General features: G+C 33.5%; 1 protein-coding gene across 1 annotated transcript in view; it reads right to left on the bottom strand.

Moving 5' to 3' along the window:
- The window catches only part of DMD (dystrophin), a 1000055-nt gene that overhangs the window by 711744 nt on the left and 261009 nt on the right, over positions 1-27302 (bottom strand). The window contains 5 exon segments of the mRNA XM_031557153.1: positions 3237-3356; positions 7680-7830; positions 11226-11407; positions 11731-11919; positions 26919-27041. Of these exon segments, the coding sequence (XP_031413013.1) occupies positions 3237-3356; positions 7680-7830; positions 11226-11407; positions 11731-11919; positions 26919-27041 (765 nt within the window).

The raw sequence follows: 27302 nt of genomic DNA, 5'->3' as shown, positions 1-27302 counted from the left end.
CAGGTTTATAAATATCTGAGGTGTGGCGGCCATAGTGGTGAGGCCAGTCTCTTTTCAGTGGTACGTGGAGACAGGACGAGGGGAAACGGACATAAGCTGCAGCATAGGAAGTTTCGCACGAATGTGCGTAAGAACTTCTTCACGGTGAGGGTGACGGAGCACTGGAACAGGCTGCCCAGGGAGGTTGTGGAGTCTCCTTCTCTGGAGATATTCAAGTCTCGCCTGGACGCCTACCTGTGCGACCTGGTGTAGGGAACCTGCTTTGGCAGGGGGGTTGGTCTCGATGATCTCTAGAGGTCCCTTCCAACCCCTACAATTCTGTGATTCTGTGATTCTGTGATTTGGCAGGACAGCAGGTGGACTATGGCTTTCCTTGGCATAAAGGAAAAAATATTGCAGACCTCCCTAATACTCTAAGCGACAAAACTTTTTGGCTGTATTTAGTTTTTATTAACACTTTTAATAATGTTACAAACTCTGTGACTTCAGAGCAATGAGATTATTGAACTTTTCTTTCAGATTTTTCTTTAAGAGAGTATGACTGAAGGAAGGAGCCATACAGCAGCTGGATTGTTTACACCACCCCATATTCTACTCAGTGCTCTGCTTCAATATAGGTTTCCTCAGGAATTCCCTTGCTGGCATCATTTCAGGAATATACTTCCTCAATGACAGTAACAATTGTTCATGGTTTATCTCAATAACAAGCACCATCTCTACTAGTATCCTTACAAATTGACTATTTTTGTTATGTTCCATATACATATGTTATTCTTTAAGCTTCTTTAACTGGACAAACACATCATAGTAATGAGCAAGTTCTGTTTATTGAAACTGCGAATAAGCTTTTTATTCCATAGGCCTATGTAGATTCTCATAAGATAGTTTATGAGTTCTCATAAAATTGTTTCAATAGATCGCGAGATTAAAAATATTAAGACTCCTCAATCATTTTTACTGATGCTTACCTCAGTCTGACTTTCCTGTGTTTTCTGCTACACGTTGTACTTGAGGTTTGCTGTAAATGCCTCTTCTATAGGGCTTTGAATTCTACGTCACAATAGTAAGACTAGAAAATCTTCTCCTATCAATCCCTGTTTTAAATCGGCTGACTTTCTCCTCGTAAGGAATTTAAATAATCAATTCTGCCTTTTGTGAGTGTAGAGGGTGTAGCTGTGATCTTACTGAAGAGCGTTATTGTCTCTAGAATGTAAAATTAGATTCAATTTGCAGTAATCCACACTTTTTATTTTTCTCCTGCACTTGTCAAAAATCTCAGTTGTATATCTTCTAATTTGTGAAGCATAATAAATATTAAATGCCTTAAATAATTTTCACTTTTTTTTTGTCATACTTTACCATAACCTTCTCTGAAGGAATCAGCAGTTTGCAAACATAGAACAGTATCTCAGTTAAACCTTTTCCCATTCGTTTTTAAATTTTATTTCATTTCCCCCTCTTCCATTCCATTTTCCTTGTTTAGTTAACCTTCTAAAACCACGAGTTTGCAAGGAATCTACTTTATTCCACTGAAGAGAATATGAGTAGCTAGCAAGACATTCTGAAATACCAGTCTTTCTTGCATGGTTCCGACACTGAAAATAAATTTAAAAAGAAATAATAATTGATATTCAGTATAGGCTGAATTGTTTCCTTCCCTGGGTTGTGCTCCCTGATGTAGAAGCAGTTTGTAGTCTCAGTATTAATCAGCTTAGCCAAATGTGTACTATCTACACTAATTCCCATACTAATTACTAATTTATTGAATTTGTTAGGATTGGTATCCAAATCAGTTAGATTTTAGACAGCACAAACATCTGTCTGTTATACAGACATGCCTTCCAGCTGAATGTATTGAAAGTTTCTCTAGAGAAATCTTGGCCTTTAATGATTCAAAAAAGCAGAAGCCTGTTTATTTTTCGTTCAGTAAACCAAAATGAGGGAAACTGCTTTCTCCTTTCTAAAAGAGATAATTGGAAGAACCCTTGGTTCTAATACTAACATACTTCTTGAGCACTGATCTGGACATCTGATGACATATTTAGTCATACCCTTCTTCCCAATTCCAGTCAACATGTCTCAATACTGTGTCTAAGTTCACTGAAAAACTATAGTAAGAGCACTGCATATATATATTTTTCTTTTAAGGTGAGACTTTCTTAAAACAAAAGGTAAAGTTTAACCATTTCTAGAACATTCAGATTGCCAGCTCTGTCATAACTACATCATCGGTGCACCATCCTTTTAGGGATATTCAAATAATATTGTTTAAAAAATGGAACACAAAAAAATCTGTTGTTTAGACTTTGCATTAAAAGGCAGTGAAGAATGTTTGGATTCAAAGACAGACATTACTACTAACTTGTCCCAATCCTGGTACTCCAGGAAGCCCTGCCACAAGAATCCTAAGCAATAAACCACTGACAAAATGTGTATACAGAAGAGTATGAAACAGAGGATGAAACAGAGAAATGAAACAAAGGAGAGACTGAAATAATTCTCTTTGTTTCTTAGAAAATATGTTCAAGTGAAACTAACGGGAAATGCTAACTCAAAAAAGTGGTTAAAAAAACCTACATGTTCTTGATATTTCTTCATAAACTTCATTCACCTAGGCAACTCTTCACATATTTGTGTTATTTTTGTTTAATTCACATATTTGGTTTTACTTATTTTTTTAAGGTCCTCTTTCAATTTGATGGGGTAAGCGTTAGCGTTAAGAAAAGCCATACACATATTGGGTAACATTTAAAATGAATGTGCCTTTAAGCACCTGAGAGTTGATCACAACATTTTCTGTACTATAATACCAAAATACAACACATGCAAAAGTTTCCAATCAGAAGAAAAACGTTTCAGTAAACTCACACTCTACTTAATGATATAATGTTGTTACGTTCTTCTCCTTAAATATAACAGATAATCATGCTACTTCTGTCAGGAATAATGGAATAAAGTTAAGAAACAAAAGACGAACACTTGTCCTTAGTCTTGAGTTAATAACGAAGAAAACAGAAAACAGAAAAAAAAGTTACTCTAAGATATTTGTTATTTTCTGCAAAATACTTGTATTTGCCTGCGCATACAATAGTCATGGACAATAGAAATGTTGAAGATCATACTCAGAAAAATCTGTCCAGATATACCTCAATGCTACAAATATTTCTTATTTCACTTAAAGCCACTGATAGCTTTCTCTCTGAGACCTAAGTTCACTTCTATCTCAGTTCAGTTACCTGAAGCTGCTCTTCCAGTGCAGCTGTCGCTTTGTCTCCACTGTTTTCATCCACCACCACCACCATATGGGTTAGAGAGTTCACCTTCACTTGTTCCTGTTCCAAATCATCTTGAAATGCCTAGAATTAAACACAAATGCAAGAAAATTTATTCCAAATTAAGAAAATGCTGTGTGCTGAATCTTCAATGTTTGTCAGGCTTCCCATGCCTATCCTGTCCCTAAACCATGCAGGAGCTGGGGGAGTCCTACAGTCCCTCCGACTGTAAACAAAGTGCAAGTTTGAGACCAACTAATGAGACTGAATGTGTAAAGATCTACAGAACCCAATCACATTCATTCCAGGGACCTGAAGGAACTGACAGATGTGGTTCTCAAGCCACTCTAAACCATATTCAAAAAATGGAAACTGTAAGGCAAAGTCCCTTGGTCTGGAAAAAAGGATATATCATTGCTATTTATAAGAAAGGTAGAAAGGAATAAAGATCCAGAAACTACAGGCTGGTGAGCCTCACATCTGTGCCTGGAAAGATCATGGAGCGAATCTTCCTGGAAGCTACGTTAAGGCAAAGGAGAGACGAGGAGACAATCCAAGAGATCCAATGTAGTTTACGAAGGACAAATGGTGCCTGACCAATCTGGTGGCCTTGAACAATGGAGTGATAGCATTGGTGGACAAAGGAAGGGCAACTTAAGTCATATGCCTGGACTTCTGCAAGGCCTTGGCATGGTCCCTCACCATATACTTATCTCTAAACTGAAGAGAGATTGAAACTTCAGGCCACAGAGAAGGCACTACTGAATTTCTTTTCATGATTTTCGTTACTTTGTTACTTAGACAATGCCCTTAACACTTCAGCAGTGTGCCTTCATGATTCATACATATGTGCTCTGATAGTTATAGTCTGCAAAATAAAATGGCTACCTTTAAATGCTAGTGGAAAACATAATTACACTACAAACTATGTTAAATTTCAATTTCACCATATCAATTTTTCTGCTACTTTTTCAAGTAGAATAATTCACTTCAATATGAAGAACATGCACTAGCTGAAGATTAGGTTAGGTATTTTACATCTTTTTCGTAAAGCATTTTAGTTTTATTTGAAAAAAAAAAAACAAACAACACATATAATGGAGCTATACACAACAGGAAAGGAATTCAAAGGCTTATGATTTTAAGGCATAAGCCTCTTAATCTAAGACATTTCAGAGTTTTAATTCCTTCATGAACATATTCTGGGATGATACACTCATAAGAATCTATTGTTCTGACTTTTATGCCTGTGATTACCACTTCCATCAGAGAGCGAGGCTACAAAGCAATTCTCAAGGACTGTGAAGTACATCAAATTATTAAAACAACCCTTAGAATTCAGACTTCTCAACTTTATCCTGACACAATTCTTGATGAAGGAACAGGATGACAACTGTTTGCTTCTATTCACTCTTTTATTTAAGCCTCACAAAGGTTACATCCAGGGAGGAGGTTGATTTTTACTTTCTTATTAGGGGATATATGGAATATGTCAAAACCATGGAGCGAGCGATGCTCTGTAAACACAAGAAGTAAAAGTGTGAGCCTCACACACACTGTGAAAGACGTGAGAAGTCAGTACACCAATGAAACTAAAAAGTTTAGTCACTGTCTAATCCCCAGGTTCAATTTGCCTGAGCTAAACGGCTGTTCTTCATAATTAAAGCATCTATTTTTACCATGAAATTCACTGGAGACAATTATTTGTATGCAGGAACTTGTTGAAACAGGAATTTACTGAAGACAGTTTTAATACCAGAGCATGCTCTGTTCAGATCATTTGAATTCAAATTTGTAACAAGCAATCCTCATCTAGGAGGGAGGAAATTTTCAGGGACTTAAAACGTTATCTATCCCTGTGCTCTTTCCGTGTTTCAATGATATATGTTGATGCACTGAGACAGCACCAAAAACTCATAAAACACCACAGCTGCTCTAATTCCTATTTCTCTATCAGATCACAAGTTATTTGAGTCCCAGGTAATCTAATTCGAAGGGAATAAAATTACACAGGGTATCGAAGTACCCAAAGAGAGATATAGCCCTGATATTTGAACACTTTGGAAGTCTCTTAATTTACCTCTGTGTTTTTCTTTTTATTATCATTTTTTTTTAATCAATTCCTACAAGATCCTCACACTAAATATTTTCTATAGTTAATGATATTTTCATTCAAAAATAATAATTAAAAAAAAAGGAAGCCTGCCTTCCAGAAAAAAAACAAAAACAAAAACCCTAGAGGTAGCTCAAGATTTTTTTTTTTCCCCCAAAGAAGGTAATGAAATTACGTTTTTTTTTAAATTATAAACTGTATAATAATGTGGAATGATGATATATATGATAAAAAACATTAATTAAAATCAATTTTTCCTTAATTATAAAATGTATAATATTATTTGGCTTGAACTATTCAATAGTTCCCAGACTTCTACTGAAAAGTAGCTTCCTCCCTTAATGACATTATAAATAAGGGATCCTTACAACTGCCAAAAAAATGCTTAAGAAACTGCTGCAAAAGCAATATTCCTTTTAAAAAAAATGTTTGAGTATTGCTCCAAAATACACTTAACTATTACAGATTTCTTACCGAAGACATATACCTTGCTTATAACATAAAATCTCTCTGTCAATCCATTCAGGAATTTTTCTGTACAATCAAGTTATTCATCTTTCACACTACTGAACTAAGTGGCATGCTGAAAAGAATGCTGTTTGCCTTCTCTCATCTCATTGATAGGCGTAATTCCCAATCTGCATTACAGAATGATGATTATTTGTAGTACTGGACCTAGTAAATAAACTGAAATATTGAACTGTGGGAGCAGGTAGGGAAGTCATAAGTCATAAGGCTAAAAATAAAATGAAAAAAGAGTGGAAATTAGGTATTAACAAAGAGAGAAAGAGGGGAAGAAGATGACAGAAGTAAAGAGGAGATGGAGATAGGACAATGACAAAACCAACCTATCATCTTTGTTTAATTTGAAATGATCGTGGTCTGTCTATCTTCTCACCTCAGGAGAGAGGTGATTTTTTTTAACCTACATAGAACTATACATGCGTAATTGAAAGGAAAACACAGGTGTTCAGTTGTGAAGATACCAAAAAATATTACTGTATTCAAAATCTTTTCTTTTTCTCCAAATACCACTTTATAACTAACTGTTCTTTTCTGAGAAATTTAATGTCAGAATATACACTTCACTAGCAAATCTACAGACTGAAAACCATCATCATCTCACAAAGCACTGACAGCACAAAGGGTAGCAATAGTCCTAGAATTCCTGTACTTCTTCAGAACTCCGTAATCAGAATGCAGAAAAATTATCTTCAACACTGAAGTGGCTCATGTGCCCTTTCACTGGTTTAGATCTCTTCTTTAGAAACCACAAAAGCTGTTTTCAGTATGAATTTGTTCTGGGAGATTATCTGCCCTCTAGAGCCTGTACACTATAGTACTGACATAGGCCATGAAGCAGCAAGTGTTAAAACCTATCAATACACTACATAACTCTAGTATCTTGACAGATTTTGAACTACTGCTGTAGAAACATTAATAGATTATCACAGTACATCTCCATCACCTCATACTCTATTTTTTTATACTTCTCTGTGTCTTCCTAACATTATCACCATATGTGTCACAAATACATATATAAATATATGTATTATCTCTTTAAAGGCACACAGACACTTAAAAGTGCATATGTAAAGGTACTTATGAACAAGGTTCATTCATTGTGAAACTTAAATTAATACGAAGCTGATTTAATTCAGTAAAAAAAATCTATTACATGACTTACAGTTTCTTTCTCCCTAGCTCCCTCCCTTTCAAATTGAAGAGCATTATCCTTATGGAATATGGAATACACTGGTCAAATTCTCTCCCACACTTCATTTATTAGTATTTGTTTTTCACGAATACATTATTAAAAGAGATTTTCTAAAGTTAAAGTTTATTTTATAGTGCTTCATGGTTACATATTCACAGTCCCAGGAGACCTAACAAGATGCTGCAACCCAATTATGGCTACAGAATCAATAGTTCTACAGCATGCACGAGGAAAAATGCAACATGAAAAAAAGAAAAAAAACATACATGAATTATAAAATCTGATAGGATTTGTATTATAATATATAACAAAAGGATGTTACATTTGCCAAGTGTATTCTAGTGCATAGTTTATATGGAAAAAAAAGAAACTTTTTATATCAGGATAAAAGTGAGAATTGTGTACAATAGCTCCATAAAAGCCTGTTAATTGTACAAAACAATTTGTCTTAAACCAAGATTCCATATTACACTGCTGTGTTCTTATGGGAGGAATAGCCATTCAAAATGTTAAAAATTCACTTTTTAAAGCTTTTGGAAGCTATATATGAATGCAGTACCCAAATTCCATATCATACCTTATGTTCTTCTACTTGACGCTTTAGGTCCTCTAGATCTGGTCCTAAGGGCTCTGAATCTATCCTCTTTGTCCTTTCCTCTGTTTTCACTAGCCAGTCAGCTAACTGGGCTAGTTGCTGATTCTGCAGATCCATTAGGATTTTATGTAAACTGTAAAACCAAAAAATAACATTTCAATTTGTACATGAAAGAAAACCTGTCTAACCTTTATGCTCTTGATTATCTTTCTTAACATTACAGAATGTAAACTAGATGACAGCTTTGCAAGACTTTTCAGCACACATTTTTATTTTAATCTCAAAATCTGTTCTTTCCAGAAGACATAAAGAACATCCTTGGGCATTTTGATTGTTAAACTGATTTTCATGAGGCTAGATGTCAAGCCAGAGTAAAGAATATTTCCAGGCAGCTAAATGAAGATTTGTTGAAATAGTACTGAATTAGGCAATAATTAAACTGAAATTAATTCCTGAGTCCAGGAATTAAAAACAAAACAAAACCCTTAGTATTAGAACCATGGAACTGGTTATATTTCATGTTTTGTCTGAAGTTTTATTCTCTAGCTCCTTTTCTATTACAGCTATTCAAAATTTCAAAATGACATTTGGATTCATAAACTTTAAAAAGACACGTACTTAAAAGGTTTCTTCAAATTAAGGATATTACTCAGATTACTAAATCTTCCAGTGGAGTATATTCTCAAAAAACTAAAAAGTATTTTGATAACTCCAAAATGATCTGACCAGAAATCCATAAAACATACTTCACATTTCCTACTTGACACCTTCAGAAATCTTTTAATCTTGTGTTGCCTAGACAGCATCTGCAACTCATCAAAACACTTATGAAATAATATGTAAGCAGGTGCTGAGCAAAGGAATTACAAGTAATTACTTCTATTTCCCATCTTCCACATAGTATGGAATTTTAAACTTAGATCCAGTTCACCGTCCTCCATGATACTCAAACACAAATACTTTTTCATTGAATTGAACCTGTTTTAAAAATTGTGAAAATCTCTTTAAGGTGGTAAACGGCATTAAGCTTTCCTCTCCCTAGTTTCATTTATCACTCTGAGATACTTTGCAGTAAAGAATTCTGGGGAAAGATGGGAGGAAGACATGAAAAAGCAGATTGTTTTACTTCAGCATGTTAATGCATTACTTGCTGCAACAGTCAAGTATATTCAGTACATACTGAACACAGGGTAAATTCAACTTACACCGTGTTTAAATAAATGCACTGCTGTGCTCCAAAATTCCTCTGATATTCTGATCTCCCAAATATCTTTTCAAATATTAAGTCCCTTTCACTTGTATAGTATCTGTTATTACTAAATCTTTTTAATTTTTGCTGACTGCCTGCATTTGTTTCCTTTGTGCTGTAGCATGGTCTATTTTTAATTTCACTCCCCACCGCAGAGGACAGACAGTCCTGTGGTTCTTATCTTCACAAACTATCTCTGTTTGGATTGACAAGTCAGTCTAGTCTTAAAGACGGGATTACAATTATGTGCTCAGAAGATTATTCTTTATACCAAGGTAGAAGATAGATCCTGAAAGTTTAAATTGACTCTAATAACCTACAAATACATTACATATGATATGAAAGCTGTTTCAGTTCATAAACCATCAGCTGGTGCCTGAATCTGTTTTGACTCAATGGGTCAATATTAGCCATCTCTAAATTCATTACTTCTAAAAAAATTTTCTCCTACTTTAACCAAAATTTCATTAAGTTTATCCTTTTTTTTTTTGTATAAGAAATTAAATAGTAACACAACATTCTCTGTGAAGCTTTCCTCTGTATCTTCTGCTGATTTCATTCATCACCAATTTTATAGGCTTTAAAGATATGCAATGTCATAAATGGAGAGAAATCACAAAAACAGAATCTCAATACTCAGTTTAAAAAAAAAAAAAAAAAAAAAGGAGAAGGAGAAGGGGGAAAGGGGAAGGGGGAAGGAATTACTAAGCATCTATTGCAGGAAAATTTCCAAAACAAACATAACAATGTTACGTGATTGTTCAAAATTATAGCTTGCCTTTTAATACTGTGTGCAATTTTGGTTGCTTTTATGCCAGAAAGATAAGGTAGAACTTATTTGCTCAAAGAAGAGCAAGAGAGCAAGATAAATAATCAAAGACATGTATTTATAGCAAGAGAAAGAAAATCTAACTGATGTTGACCCTGATTAAGTTAACAGAGACCAGATTAAAACCAACAAAAAGACGCCATCTCTCAGAAAATTAGTAGGAAGAAGCCTATGGAATTCAACACCAAAGGACGCTCTGGATGATATTAAGTTTACACAGGCCCAAAAAGATATGGAAAAAATAAAATGGTAAGTTACAAAACGGAGACAACTATTTCCATCTCAGTAATCTCCCCCAGCTGAAAACAACCTGAAGTCATGAAAGAGCTAAACAGACTGCATAATGTAAGATGTGAACTATCAAATCAGTGCAGTGGTTCATAGAGACCACTGCTTGGTGTAGGTGCAACCCACTGGTTTGCAGTAAGTGGATACAGCCCAGTATTTCCTATCTACCAGCAGCAAAAATGAGATGAGAAAATACTCAGTATATCATGTACCTCCTCTAAAGCTTGTCCTTTTCCTGATTAACAAAGATATTCAATCTTTTATGGAAATCACAGATACAAAAGGACTTGCTCTGCAAGTGTACCTAAGAGTTTCTTGCTTAGTACATTTTTCTGAGAGAAAAATTAAGATCTCAACAGAAAGATTTTAATGAAGTCTGTCTAACTCCAAGTAATGAGGAAGCCATCAGAGATCTCAAATTTGGGTGGTTTCTTGCTGCACTTATTTGTCTTTATTGTATAGAACGGCTATACTTAGTAATTAACTTCTTAACTATAAAGAAACTGACAGTGACATTCCATTAATTTTTAAATATCCTGTGGATTTGACTTAGTACAATAGTTGTAAACTTTGCCATTGGTTCCCTTTCACAGAAAGACCAGTAAGGGTGCAAAATTCTACAACACAAAGTAAAACCCAGTCAGCTGAGTTTGAAACTGAATTGTTGTATTAGACAGGAATTAAAAGACTGTGAAAAAAAGAAAATTGAGAAAAAGGAATGTGAAAGACAGGTACATAACAGAATTTTCTTAAAGCAGAAGGAATTCAATTCACAAAAATAAAGCCAACTTTCAATAAATTTCTTCTGTTAAATACTCCATACAGAGCAAAATAAATTACTCTACAGCAGCACAATGGCAAAGTTTTACTTTATGGACTTTCTTATAATAAATACTACTATGGAAAACAAAATTTCAAAACAAGACACAGAAACGTTTAAAAAATTCTAATTAAAATTAGAAATGTTAACATTACTTTTAACATTAAAAACAATACTTAAAATTTATTTAAGCTTCAATGTCACTACACATCAAATTCCAGGCTAAAATAAAAGCACTAAGGTCGAATCTTGTTTACAGTGAAAAATTCACACCTGTTACTCAAGTTCAGGATTGTTCCAGCTAAATTCAATGCACATTAGTTTACCTGGCATATCACTTACTTGCTTTGTTTTTCCATACTTGCAACCCTGAGACTTTCCCATCGAGAATTGAGTAGATTCATTTGTTCTTGTATTTCATTTTCTTCATCATCAGAAAGCTTTCCAATTGTTAAAAGTTGACTTCCAACTTGCAAAACGTTACCAACACGGCCTTGGTGAGCTGTTAATTCCATCATGAAACCCTGACAGTATAAACAAGATCCTGTTTTAAGTTTAATTCATTGGAAGGGAAGAGCAAACTTCGGAGAAATATCTTCAATTCCACCATATTCAAAACTGATTTTTTCAATTATTTTTTTTCTAAACTCTCCTCAAATCTCATAATACAGAAGAGAAATAAACACTTTAAAATTTTGCCTTCAGTACAGTCTTCAGCACTGCCTTTAAATTCTACAAATAAAAATTTGAAATAAATATATATATATTTGTTTAATATATATACTTTTGTTTTCTTACAGGATCCAAGTAGATAAATGACCAACAGAAGATGATTATAAATACATACCTCATGGGTATGAAACTGTTCTTTAACAACTTCTACATCACTGGATATATCCCCTTGTGCTTGTAATGCTTCTTCAGCAGAGAGAAGCCACGTGAGTACTTCTTCTAAAGCAGTTTGGTAGCTGTCAAGATCCATTTCGGACCTCATCACTGTGGTGGTATATGTTCTTTTTTCAACAGTTTCTAAAAACTGATCAAAAACAGTAATGCAAAGAGAACCTACTCAGACAGTTCTAGAAAGGAATACATAAAATACCATTTTCTTGTATAATAAAACAGCTTTTTATATAACAAAAACAATTTGATAGCGAATCCAAGGGACTACATATTAGCATACTTGCTAGTTAACCAAGATAAATTCACATTGAGGAAAATAACTAAATTCAGATTAAATGAGATATTTTACACACAAATTCAAATTATCTAGCAAACATTCAGAAAAACTGCAATATTTAAATTGTAGCTCTAGGGTTCCATTAAACTCTTTTGGAACTGAAAGAAATTTATTTTCTACAGCAGCTAGTAAAACTGTATCATTAGAAAGCTGCAAGTTACATGCTGACACTGCAGAGAAGCCAATAAATCAATAACAAGTATTTACTAATTACTCTGATTTTAGAGAAGACAAAACAGAAGCTATAAACATGGCTTGCCACCTCATAAATTCATAAAAAAATCTGAAGAAGTTTAACTAATTTGCTAACTAGTCAGTACAAAAGCAAACACATAAAAATACATTTAGGTCTCCATCAAAAAATATATCAAGAAATTTTAATGATTTATGAGCATAAATATACTTGAGCAAAGAGAACATTTGGTAGAGTCTTTCACTGTAGTTTAGGACAGAAAGTCAAAGCTTAATCCTAGAACCAAAATGGATGTAATGTGATCACTAAAAAGGAATGTGCACTAGACTAGCTTAACTTCATCACTGTTTACATGTGAAAAAAATTGCTTAGTAAATAAAGGTACATCATAAAAGCAGGCTTGGAAATCTGATGACCTCAATAATCTGGTTTTAATAATATAAATAGTGATGCAGAGACAATTTCAGCACATATTCCTGCTGACAAATTAACATCTGAATTGTCTGCAAGTCTAGATTTTTAAGTATTACATAAGTTTCATTAAGAAATAACCCAACCATATTACATTTATGCAGCAAGTTATTTTTAATTACCTAATTTACTACAGAAAGAGGTAAACTGACCATTGCTCCATCTGCCATCTGATTGAAAATTCTCCATCTGAAAATTTCTCATCTTCTACATCCTACACAGAATGTTCTCTCACGTATGATATCTCTTAAAGCAAACACCTGCTAACTGCTCCTCTGCTGAACAAATACTTGGTGTAATTTTCCCTAGTAATTTTGATAAGACTTTTCTCTCATGTTATTGTAAATACTGCATGGAATTGCATTAAAAAATCCCAGATTTACGATATTCAGGGACAAAATGGTGCAGATTATCTTCTGCACAACTTTAATAAAATTTTGAGAAATGTAAAAGAGAAAAGCAAACAGTAATGTAAATGGATATCAAAGCAGCTTCTTGGCACCTACTCCAATCTATTCTCTCATTCAAAAAAATGGCAGATTCCTGACAGAAGAAAATCAGAAAAGAGCTAAAGGAAGTATAAGCAAAGGACTGTGCACAATGGCATCTCTAAGCCCTTTATTTGGTGTTGGGAAGCAACAATAAATTTTCTATTTTCCCTGAAATTTTACAACATCGCTGACTGCAGAGAACTGGAATCAGTCATTAGGGAACAGAGCAGATAAATGTATGTCTGTTGAAGTGTAAACAATTAAAAAAGTTAAAAAAAAATAGAAAACACATCTGTGGATAACACAAGTTCCTGAATGTTGAGGACTAAGTCACTATAACATTGTACCTGCTTTTCCTCCATGGTAATGGCAATAAGAAGGACTAATAGCCAGAGAATAACCATCAGAAGCTGAAATATTATTAGCCACTTGTTATTCTAGAGCACACTGAGTACGCAGTCTATTTCTTTTCAGATCTGACAGTGACAATCTGATGCTATGCTGTATCTTCAATACTTCTATCAGTGCTTTTAGCTATATGAAATAACTGAGCATTCTTGCTCATCCTGCATATGGAATGAAAAACTGTGGAAACTCCAACTGTGCTATGCAAACACTGACTAGCAGACGATTATTACTCCTGTAACACTCCTACTTATAACTAAGATTCCTGTTGGTTCAGCTGTAAATGGAACACTAAACATAATATTAAATATTCACATTTGGAAGTGGATGGGTACTGCCACATGCATTGTATTTAAAAAAATAAAAAAAAAAAAGCAAAAGTTAACAAAAAGAGGTTAGGTATCTCAGTATGATATTCTGTATAACCCAAGAATAATGAACATTGAAATAATCCACTAGCAACAACTAAAGTCCTGGATTTTATACATAATAATGGTAGACAAATGAGTTTAAAAACAAACTACACCTGATAGTGTCTTTATTTCTGAATTTATATGAAATCTTTTCAGAATTAGTACAATACTGAGAAAAAATAGAATTTGATGTTATTGCATATATTACATTGAGACCAAAACCATGGACTTGCTAACGGAGATAGCTACCATGAATGGTTTCTAACCATAATTCTTAAGAGAATAAAAAACAATCAGGACAAGATAAAATTAGACTGTTGTGGTGTATTACTAGGAAAACTATACTTCAGGAAAAAACCTGCTCATATGTGAATGCATGCAGTCTCCTTCTTGAATAAAAAACTATTCTAGTAAGGAATTTAATTATTAGACAAAAGAAAGCTGATTGGGTGCAGTCAAATCAAAACATCCCGTTTGTTTATATAATCCATTGAATAACAACGCATGCATGAAGACACAAATGCTAAGGGGAAATTAAACCAAACAATTCAGATATTTGATATTTGAAAGCTGCCTTACATCCAGCTGGGAATCAGCAAGGCAGCCACATCACAAGTGTTTTGGAAAATTAACTAGTCTTTTTTTTTTGTATGGAAAACAGGGGCTGACCTAGAAGGAAAAAAAAAAAACCAAAAAAAAAACAACTTTGGACACAAAGGTAGTCCTCTAGGACTTTTTTTTTTTTTGGCCAATGAACATAGAAGTATCCTATGTGTGTAAAAAGATGAGAATGTGAGTTTTTATATATTTCACCATTTTCTGCTTGGGAGAGTAGGGGCTGTCAAGAGTGTAAGACCCTGAGGAACATTTTGCTTTAAATTAAAATATATAAAGAGAAAATAAAAAGCCCTTGACCTTCTGAAACTTGGAAAAATAAGGCCTGCTTGGCAGCTGTCTGAATTAATTCAGGGTGAGTAAATGACGAGCTTCCAGCTGCTTCAGGGTGAGAAAGCAAAGAGAGTGAGGGTTGCTCACCTACCATTATATTATATTCCTAAAGGAAGGAGAAGAGACGCACGTGCTAGTAAATTTTCCAAGAATTTTCGTATTATTAACTAAGACTCCTCCTGAGTTTCAGAAATTAGTTTCTGGAAGCAGTTTTATAGTAAATACTTAGGATCTATTGTAGTGCTCTTATTTACATTATATCTTTCTTCATTCCAAAACTGCCTCTTTCTCACTGTATGATGTGAATCTAGCTCAACACTTTTAAAATTCAGAGGCATCAAATGCTAAAGAAGCATTTCTTTTTTAACAAATGCAATTTTATGTTCAGTGTAGTTTTCTCCTTTGGAAAAAACTGCCTTTGCAGAATTACAGCCTCAGAAAATAGCATGCAATTTGACCATCTAATCACAGTTCCTACCAGGCAAGACAGATATCACTGCTTATCCCATCGGTTGCTCAAGGTTTCTCATTACAAAATCGTATTTCATGTCCTTAAAATTGTAAAATTATAACTGTTTAGACTGAAATGTTCTTCACAATAATAAAGACTATGATAATATCAGAGGATGGTTCAGTCATTTCTGGTCATAAAACTGATATAGTGTCCAGGTCACTTGTTACTACACCATTAACTACTTCCCCATAATAAATGAGGCTGATATTTTCAGTTCATTCAGGATTCTAGTAATTTCTTTGCAAGTGGAAATATCTTTGATCAGGAAGGGGCTCTTTTTGCCATTCATATGAAAATCCACTCCAGATTTAAGCTTATCAAAAATCTGAAAAACTGCAGCTTTTGCTTGCTCATTTGAGGCACCCAATATTATAGTAGCAGATTTCTTTAGTGAATCCATTTACACTGAAGATGTTTCCACCTGGATGAATCTCCCTCTCCTTGCAACTTGCAGTTTTCACATGTAGTAGACTGGTAAGTCTATTGCAGCTGAACAGAATCAAAAGCAGGCAGAATGTATCTAAATGTATTACAGATGAAAAAGAATGCTGAAAATATTGTCCAGAAATGGTAAAAGAAAATGCTTATCTTTAACCACTCAACCACTCCCACAGATACATTTGGTACACATAAAGTCTGGAAAAGCCACAGACTTTTCCAAGCTACAGACAATTGTGCATAATTCTAGAAGTATGCTGAAGTCAACTGAAAACTAGTGAAAATCTTGAAACAAATTGTATGAGATGACTAAAGGAAGAGACTAAGACCAGGTAAGAAAAAGAGACTAAGAATTGTTAAAACGGTATAAGTGTTAAGAAATAGGAACTGAGACTGTCAGCTACCTGGAATAATCCAATTTTCTCACAATTTGAAGCTTTTTAGTTTTACATTTATGGTCAAATAAATCAATGCTTCAAAAAAGGATTTCATCCCTTTATTTACTTGTTCTCTTCAACACATCTATACCTGAAAAAACATATCAGAACAGGTTTTGTTACAAGCTCTTTGACTCATTTTTCACAAAACCTACTTAAACATACATACTTTTTATTCTTTTAAATTCAGTAGAAAACGTTTCAGCCTTTGTTCACTTCAGTTTTCTAATTATATTGAGATTTTCATTCTATGAAATGTATCCCTGTTTGAAGTATTATTGATGACAAGATGCACAGTACTATCTTCAAAGAATGGCACTTCTCCTTCAAGGAATTAAGAATTATGGCTCTAAACAGTAATATGACTTGACATAGATGTGTTAAATGAACTTACTGTGATTGAACTGAATTAAATTCACCATACACCTATAAGAAAATTAAGATTTCTTGCTATTAAAATGCCACCATTTCTCATCACTTCCCTATTACAATCCATGAACAAGACAAACTCTAATGGGATGTATATTTCAGGTGCTATTACTTTGTACAGTAGAATGTCAGGTCATCAGGTTTCTAAATAGCATGCAAGCATGCTCTTCACATAAAGAAAGGTGAAAATTTCACAGCAGAATAAATTTTCAGTATTAATTAATGAATCTTGACAAAATTATCTGATAGGAAGTAGAAGCGGGGTTCTGAAAGTATATGACAGATATAGAAATCTGCATCTGTTCTCAGTACTCAATAGATAGTGTTACCAATGAGGTGAATAACTTTAGGTAATTTTATCCATTGATGGTTATTATTCCACACTAAAATCTGAGTTGTGATTGTTGTGTAACAAAGAATCCAAGATGGAAGAGAAAATGTAATAATGTAAATTTATTTTTATTTTTTTTATTTTTAAAACTGTGAATTCATAACGTAATAAGGTCTTCAGTCACTTTAACATAACTATTCTGACAAAGACCTTTTAAATGTTCTATGTTCTTAATTAAAATATATTTTAAAAACTTCCATAAGCAGAAAGGCCATTAAGATGGATAACAGAAAACTGGGATAGAGATAAGTTAATTCTATCTTAGCCAAAATAAATACAAGGGAGTTACCCAAAAAAGCACCAAATAGTTTCTTAATGTATTGTATGGGAATTGACAAACAAATGCAGACTTCATTCTTTTTCTCTTTGCTGAAAAAGAAATGGAGAAAGATATATCAAAGCTATTTTGCTTAATTGTAATTGGAGATTTCAAGAATAAGCCTACGGATAAAAAGGCCAAGAGTAAAAAGTTATTAAAAAAAAAAAATCAGGGTTCTATTAATTTTCATATGCACTTCACTATGAATTCTACTGCTTTACAGTTCAAACAGCCATGAAAATATAATTTGATGCTTATTCTTCCTTCATTCTGAGAGAATATTAGACTTCTTTCCACTACCCTGTTTGGTTGTTGACATCTCTGCTTTGTTTTATATTCTCTCTCCCTCCTGCTACTTAACTGGTATTATGTAACGTCTATTGGTGTTACTTAAAATCTGTGGTGACACGGACAATAGAACTAAGTGCAACCTCAGCAATCTGCTGATGGCACCAAGTTGTATGGTGAAGTTGAAGCACTGGAGGGAAGAGATGTCATTCAAAAAGGTAGTGATAGACTTGAGAGGTGGGCCTCTATGAACCATATGCAGCTCAACAAGGCCAAGCGCAAGGTCATGCACCTTGGTTGGGCCAATCCCAAACGTGAACACAGGCTGGCCAGAGAAAGAATTGAGTGCAGCCCTGTTCAGAGGGACTTAGAGTTTCTGGTGGATGAAAACTTTGATGCTAGCCAAGAGTGTGTGCTTGCAGCCCAGAAAGTCAGCTGGCTCTAAGGCTGCATAAAAAGAAATGTGACCAGCTGGTCAGTGGAGATTCTTTTCACCCTCTACTCCAGAGGCCTGACCTATAATACTGAATCCAGGTGTGAGGCCCCCAGTGTAAGGATAGGGACCTGTCAGAGTGAGTCTAGAGGAGAGACAAGATGTTCAGAGTACCGGAGCACTATTCCTATGAAGACAGGCTTTGAGAATAGGGGTGGTTCAGGATGGAGAAGAGAAAACTCCGGGGAGAAATTCTAGAGGCCTTCCAGGACATAAAGGAGGCGTACAGAAAAGATGAGGAGTGACTCTTTATCAGGGAGTGTAGCAACAGGACAAGGAGTAATAACAGTTTTGAACTAAAAGAGGATAGACTTAGGTTAGAAATTAGGAATAAATTCTTCCCTCTGGGATTGGTAAAAAAACTGGAACAGGTTGCCAAGAGAAACTGAGGACACACTGCCCTTGAAGTGTTCCAGGCCAGGTTGGATGGGGCACTGGGCAGGTCAGTATAGTGGAGATGAGATGGAGGAAATTGGAAAGTATAAATAAAATTTAGTTGAAAACAGAAACATTTTCAAATCTGTGAGACACATATGCAGTGGAGCCAAGCACCAACCTTTAAAAGTAAGCCTGCTGTGCCTCAGAGTTCGTTTTTCAGATTTTGCAATTGCTATAGACTTCCAAGGAATTTTAAAATAATAGTAAGATTTACAAATGATGTAAATAGTTTTTAATCAGGTGAGGACACTTTGGACGATTTTTATTAACGAATGGGACTGCTAATGTTGAACTTGTTTTTTTCCCCACAAAGTACACTGTCTCTCAGTAAATTGCACAAAAAAATACTTGTCCTGTAAGAGCTGCTGATCAAAAAAGAAAGCACCACTATTAATGTCTAGAGAAGTTGCAGAAAGTCAAATCAAATGAATTAGCTCACAAATCTAAACTCAAATTCATTAAATTCATAAAATGGTAACAAAATCACATTTTCCATCTTCAGAAGATGAATGAAATGTAAATTATTGCTGAATGACAGCATAAAAGTTACATTAAAAGGAAGAAATAAATAGTTTTAAGATATGTGTGTGTATGTGCGTGCACATGCATTCATCTATAGATATCTGAAAAAGCATTGATTATCATGTCAGTATACTTCTGTATATCACAGTATAATTCTTAAGCTCAAAATTCAAGTTACTGAATGCATGGTCATAGAAAAACATAAAGAGCTAGAAGTCACAAAATATAAAGGCTAGAAGATGAAATAATCTGCAAACATAAAATTTTATCAAACTTTCTTTGCAAACTGCAAGCATATGAATCTTAATTGACCAGTAATCTGCACTGCATTTAGCTCTATTTTCTATGAATTTTAACCAGCAAAAGCAGTAAATTACAAAATATAAATTGCAAATATAAATTGCAAAATTTAAGTCAATCATTACCTCAAATATTTTTTCAACATATTTTATTCACAGATAGAAATTAATTCTGCTATTATTTTGGGCTACTAAGCCATGATAATTCTCCTCAGGATCTTCATTAAAGATCATTTGGTCTTCAGAATAAGAATACGTAACTCAAAAAATCTTTTTATATATTCACACAGTACAGTATTAAAAAGCTTCAGCAGCAAGAGCAATTAACCAAAAAATGATACATCTATAACATGAATCTTTTAAGAAATATTTGGGACAAGAGCCAATTAGTGGACATACTAATTAGTTTCTCTGAAGTTGAGGATAGAGGCTTGGAGATTTTAGAGTATTAAAAATTGTGTAATCATAGTTGGAAGACTTTATTTAAAAAGTTGGTTTTGCAAAGTCATCTAAAATCTTAAACAGTCAAATTGCCTTGAAGACGCTGAATACTCTGTTCATGGCTCTTATGTGCTTTACCCTCATTAGATTTAAACTCTTCCTAAATGCATTTTCGCTTATATTAAACTTAAAGAGGTTTTCCATTTCCAACAGAAATCATGTCAAAGAATATATTATTAATTTAAAATTACAAGCTAACAAAAAAGCTGTTGCATAAGTGGCTTAAGTAATTTAATACTTCTTACAATTTCTGTAGTATGACTGCCTTACTTGTCTCAACATGTTCTGAATGATAAATATAAAGCTGAAAATGAGATAAAATGATAGCTGTTCACCTCACAACAGGGTTTTTTTCCTCCTCTGAATGCGCAGCCGCACATTTTTAAGTTCAGTGATCATATCAAAATTACTATTAATAATTTTAGTAGACAATAAAACCAGGAACATTCAAGTATTTCTAGACATATGGAAACAACATAAAAATACTGCTAAACATTTATAAAGACATGCATCCAGATGAAAAAACAGGATAAAAATCCACTTAGTACAGCTAACTATTACAATATCATAGAATCATAGATTTTTTTGAGTTGCAAGGGACCCTTAAAGGTCACCTTGTCCAACTCATCTACAGCTACATCCAGATGCTCAGAGTCCCATCCAGCCTGACCTTGAAGGTTTCCAAGGACAGATCTTCAAACATCCATCTGTGGCTCAAGAAATTTCAGAGCCACAAATCAGTGGAGAGTAAGTGAAAACATGCTAATATTTCAATACATGTAATCAGTCTTATTTTCTTGTTTCTATGTACACATTGATGGTCATTTCTGAGAACAGGATACAATGCTGAAAAAATATATATATATATCTTTATTCTGAATACTCAAAGCTATTTTGCTGTCACACAGACCTATTACAAGAGACTGTCAAATTTAACTGGAGGTGTACGAAAGCAGAAATATAGGACAGTTTCATGCTATACTTTAGATATTTGTAAGAGATCCTGCAAAAATGAAGAATTAAACATGTTTAGATTACTATCAGTTATTTTTTCTGAAGCTATTTATTAACAGACTTCACCTCCCACATCTCCCAATTATGTCCTGTCACATTTGTTTTCCTCTCAGAGTAAAGAGAAAAAAAAAAAAGTGCATTCTTTTATAATTGAAACAGAATTTCATATTTCAATAATTGAAACAGCAATTTCAGTTAGTCACTGTAATAAAATGCTGCACAGTAAATTTACATTTGAAAACTAGTATTGTGGAGTATCAGAAGCACCTTAATTAGCACTCAAATAATCTATATTTTATAGGTCAAGAGTTTTGGGGGTTGTTTTTTCTTTTTTTTTCCAGCTGTACATATTTGCACGTACATTTTCGTGCCAAAATAATCTGAATACTGACCTATGAAAGATATGAAAGAAATGCCTGACCTATGAAAGAAATACTGTCTCATAATTGCTATTTAGGTGATAAAACGTTTCCCCCTTGCGTGTATGTATATGCATGTTTTAATATATATATATATATGTAGCATAATTAATCAATACATTTAATTAATATTCAGAATACATGTGTCCTGTTTTCTTCCTAAGTGGTGTTTACACTAAGTCAAGGACTTATCTATTTCACAAAATTGTCCTGATAGCGAGAAGCTGCAGGCACACCAGGAGCTGGACAGAGACAGAACCAGGACAGCTAGATCAAACTAATCAGCTCCTATATCACATGGTGTTGTGCTGAACAATAAAACTGAGGAGAGATGGCTGAGGAGGGGGTTGCTACTCAGGGACTGCTTGGCCACTGGTTGGCAGATGGTGAACAATTGCACTGAGCATTCACTTGTTTTGAATGTTTTACCATTATTATTTTCCCTTCTTTTTCTGTTCTATTACATTACTTTTGTATCAGCCCTTTGTACTGTTTTACCCTTTGTCCTATTCTCTGCCCCATCCCACCAGGGAGGAGTGAGCAAAATGCTGTGTGGTGCTGAAATGCCGACTAGGTTAAGTGACAATATGTTACATGTGTAGCATATTTAGAGGATTTACAGAATCCTGTTATTTACTTGCTGGTAGATACAACCTACATTCCATTGTTATTGTGAGACAATAAAACAGAGGGTTTCCAAAATAGCTGTGTACAAATTAGTTATAGACCATTATTCTCACATACAATTATGTCTGCAGTTCATATAAAATTATACTTTAGTTAAATGGCTTAAATGTTAGGCATGTTTATTAAAAGGTTATTCTAGAGCATGGGTGACATGACCCAAATTTACCTTCAGGCTCTGTTAAGAGGTAATTCACCGAACTAAAAATCACTCCTCAGGTACAATTACTAATGAGGTGGGCATTAAAGTATACTTCACAAACAGTGAGTTAAGAGTTTTAATTCTTCTTGTGGAGACATTGTACAATGGTGAAATGCAGCTTCTATAGCTGCTAAATAGACTCTACTAATCTAAAAATTGACAGTTAAAAACATCTAAACATACTATTTCACAGCCATGCTCTCTCTTACATTTGCTCATTCTTCCTCAACAGTTCCTTTCAATCATTCACCTTCCACGTAGCAAAACAAAAATTACAGGTACGCTATGGGTAAAATTTTGAGAAGCTCTATTCTATTTCCCCTTATCATTATTCTTATTTATCATACTAAAATTAGTCATATTTAATAAAATGCTATCACAGACTATAAACTACTATAAAGGTATTTAAATCACATGTACATTGACTTAGCTATATGTTTACAGAACATGAGCAAAGCCAGAAAGAATTTAGGCTAAACACAGAAGAAGAATTAGAATTGGGAAACTGAATTTAAAGGCCATGAATACAGAAGAGAATAACTTCGAGACTGAATTTAATAGTCAGGGAAATAATAGGAAAAAAAGCAAAACATGGTATAGTATAACAGAGAAGCACTTGGTAACAGAGCCAATATAAACAGATGATCTTACTTTTAAAATCACATCTACAATTCACAATATTTTCACATGTAATTCAGGTGAAAAAACTGTCCAGTCATGTAATTCTCTGTTGGTTATCAAACTCCCATGTCTTTAGGAATAGATAATACGTTGTATAATTTCTCTATGTTTATTCCACTGTGACATTCAAACTCAACAAGTTACTCTGAGTAAACTAATACTAAGTACTAGAAATGCAGTAACCACAATGGTACTAATAGCACAATTCAGACTCTATTCAGTTGTTCATTTCTGCTAGCTTATTTCTTGTGCAGAGAATTTTAATAAATGCCAGTTGTGAAAAATAAATATATTTGGAAAACTAACGTGTTCTGTTTAAAACAAGTTGTTATAGTTACTGTTTTATATTGGATTGGATCTATTAAATTTGTATATTGTTATCAATAACTTCACATTCGAGAGACTCAGTGGTATAGGATTAGCTCAAATTAACATTTTTGAGTTTTATGTATCCTTCCTATCCTGTGGTATGCCTTCAAATGTAAGCAATTAAAAATAGCCTAAGAAATGGAATCCTATTCAATGTAAGAGAAATAAAAAATACCTAATATGGCAATATTATTTTATTTTATTGGCAAAAATTTTATTTTAGAAATGAATGCTTTCACTCACACTCATGAGGTTTCTAATTTTGCAATAGATTTTCACAACAGATTGAATTTATGTAACAGACTCTTTAGATACAAAACCAAACAACTGTTCTATTACAGTACATCTTAGAAAGAACCTCTTACTATGTGTGCCTTTCAAAAAACTACAGATGAAACTTAGAACACTAAAGCTTGTTGAAAGCATCTAAAAATAACAAAAAAAAAAAGTGTGTCACAAGAAGAACGTACAGTTCTCTGTTAAGAAATACTAACAATATAGTCAAATAATGACTTATGCAATTTTGCTATGTTTCTAACTGTAAGAAAAAAATAATTCCAATCAAGTATTCCTTTTGCTCTTTGATATTACAAACCCTGTGTAGGTGAACCATTCCAATTTATTAGATCAAAGCTGAATATACAATGGATACATTTATACTACAGCATTTTTAAATTTCTGAATAATACACTATCCTTAAAACCTGAAGGGGAATTTTAAATTGATATTTTGAAGGGGAATTTTAAATTGATATTTTGATATTTGATATTTTGATATTTTTGACTCTTTTCCTGCCATTAGCAGAACTACTATCCATGTTTAGTAACAGCTTTTTAAAAGGCTTAACTTCAACTAAAAGTGGCCAAACACAGATCACAAAATAAGATGGCAATGAGTGAACTGGTTGGCAGAAAATATTTTCTTGGAATCTGAGAAGCATCAGCCACAGCTAAGCAAAATTAGACTTCTCTGGCCACAATTTGTCTAACTAAAATAGTAGGCCTCACAGAGAAGTATGTTTCTAAGCGACAAATTATGAGCTCAAAGGATGGATTTTAATGCAACTGCATGCATGTTGTGAACTTTCACAACATACTAGTATTAGTAGGAAGTGTGAAGAATCAAAGTAAATGCGAAGAGGAGCAATAAGGGGAAAGGAAAGTGAATGGAAACACGACACGGAAGTGATAAGGGTCATAAGACAAAAGATGTTGATAGATAAAGGACGCTGATAAAACAGCCCATGTTGGGCTCTAATCATTCAGAAATTTAAAACACACAATACTTTAGTGTGATTGATTTCAAAGGTCTGATGCTGCTACTTGCAACAACAACTGAAGTAGAGAAACTTTCACAAAGAATGTAAAAAAGGATTCTATAAGTGATTTTTTTGAGCTGTTTTTCTCCAATAGCCTTAAAATTTCAGTGAAGGCAGCTACTAAGAAACAGATACACTGAAGGGGTGCTCTACTTCAGCTATGAAATTTTCTACGTGCATTAAATGTTGATTCTATTTTATACTGAAGAAATAATGAGCTTCTACAGAAATAAATTTGCTTGCCCTACAGAATTTATTTGACTGGAAATTGTATAGACATTTGCAAAATCAATAAGGGTACCCCAAAATCATAATATAGATGAAGTACAATGTAGCTGGCAGAAAATTGAGAGGGAAATGAAAACTGAAAGGAAATATTTGACTTAGTTAAATTTAGGTGAGATTATTAAAGTATATAAGCTCCAGATATTGAAATCAAAAATTATCAACCATGATTTTACCAGGATTATAAACTGCCTGTAAGTTAGTTGACTGCTGTTCTTCAATCTATACATAGCTAGAGGCAAAAAAAGAAGTCATTACCACTGATTAAGAATTGTATAAACTGAAATGGCATATTAATTGGTACTACTTGTAATACAACTTTATTTTTATGATTATGATACAGTCAGGTGTTTTTCCACCTAGGATTTTAAAGCAAATTCCTTCTTAATACTTGTTTATCCTCCAGCATAATATAGCCCAGTTCTGGTTACGTCTTCAGATTCTGTCAAAATGGCAGAATTTAAATGCTGTAATAATAGCTATTGCAAAAATGTAATAGACAAAACCTCCAAATTCAGGAAAAAGGAAATCTGAGAACTGTGATGAAAGGTGAGGACTAAATGATTAAAAAATTTTCTTGATAGATCTTAGTAGTTTTTGAAGCACTGACTTCAATTACATGAGCTTGTACATTACATTTGAGGAGTTGGAATGTTGACAAAAAATAAGTTACAACAAAAGTGGCTCAAGGAAAAAAAAACCCTATTATGACTTCTCTTTCTTCTGAATTACCTGTTCAGTACCTAAACACAAGAGATCAATCATATCAACTTCAAACATCTTATTTAAATAAATGCTGTTTTCAATAACCATTGCAACACATTCAATGTTAGTAATAATGAAGCAGGGCTCATGCAGATGTGTACAGTTTTATTTTCCTGGAATACTTAGAGGAAGTTATCCAGTAAAATATCTGCCACTTAAAGAGTAGATTGGATAAGCAGTGTTTAAAATTAAAATGTAAATTTGAAATATATTTTTAGAGGTTAAACAGAATATCCACACTGCAGTGTCAAATAAATGCAGATTTTTTTTTTCTTATTTTCACAATAGTGAAAGTAAAGCACAATATTTGGCTCTCATATTTGTCAAAAGTTATAAAAATCTAAATACTGAAAGTTTTGTGATGAGGACCGGTTGAAACAAATAAGATTAAACTACTGAAGCTAAGTAAGAATAAAAGTAAGTAAATAAAAACAAATATCCAAGAATCCCTACCTGAAATGTTGATGTGGTGCCATTTTTGATTAAAATGATCAGCTATTATCACAGGACATATAAACAATATTACGTTTAATGTTTTCTTTCTTCTTTTTTTTTTTTTTTTTTTACCCCCTTTTCTTTTTCCAACTATGGTAATCGTTTGAAAAATGTAAATTTCTTTAAAAAAATATGGGAGTTGGGAAATAACAGAAAATCAGTGGTTCTTGCTTTTTTTTTTTATAATCCAATCTGAGACACAAATTTAATAATAATGAGATGCCAAATACGTGTGTTTAGTTTGTTCTTTTAGTACTATTTAAAGTCAACATACATACTATTTACAAAAATGACTAAAGGAAAAAAATTAGAATTCTAAAACAGCTTCAGTGTTTGAATTTTCTTCATCCCTAGCAATCAGCATAACATCTCTTGCCAGCCATGCTGAAATTTACCAAAAAAAAAGTAAACACTAGAAAGATGCTAAAAAACAAACAAAAAAAAAAAAAGAAGAGAAAAGTGGCTCATCAAGATCAGATATAAGCAAAATGCACAAGCTTTCACTCCAGCCACAAGCTTAACAGAACAAATGAAAAAAAAATAAATAAAAAATAAAAAGTAATATTGACAGACCTGTGGAGGAACCTGCCTCCTTTTTTGGTCAGGGGGTATGACATACGCAGTTTGTGCATATGCATAACTTTTGAACCGTGGTTTAGGAGAAGGTGAAGGTCTCTGGGGTATATTGACTGTGATCTATGAAGAAGAAATCAGAGGTGGAAAGAACAGCTATATGGATATGAACATATTTTAGAAGTAAAGCAATGATTTTAAAAGTAAAAGCAAGAAAGGACATAAGCAGTTATATCTGTCAAGGACAGTGTTAATATTTTGCTGTTAAAACTGGTATAGTATTAAACCTGACATTTCTCCTCAAAAGGTAGAAAATTTCAGGACTCAATACAAGCGGAATACCAAGAGAAATTGAAAATTCTCTATAAATAACTGGGAAAAGCT

This window comes from Meleagris gallopavo, chromosome 1, assembly GCF_000146605.3.
Source record: "Meleagris gallopavo isolate NT-WF06-2002-E0010 breed Aviagen turkey brand Nicholas breeding stock chromosome 1, Turkey_5.1, whole genome shotgun sequence".
Classification (NCBI taxonomy): Eukaryota; Metazoa; Chordata; class Aves; order Galliformes; family Phasianidae; genus Meleagris; species Meleagris gallopavo.
The sequence above is the reverse complement of the archived record's forward strand: the minus strand, read 5'-3'. Positions and strand labels throughout refer to the sequence as shown.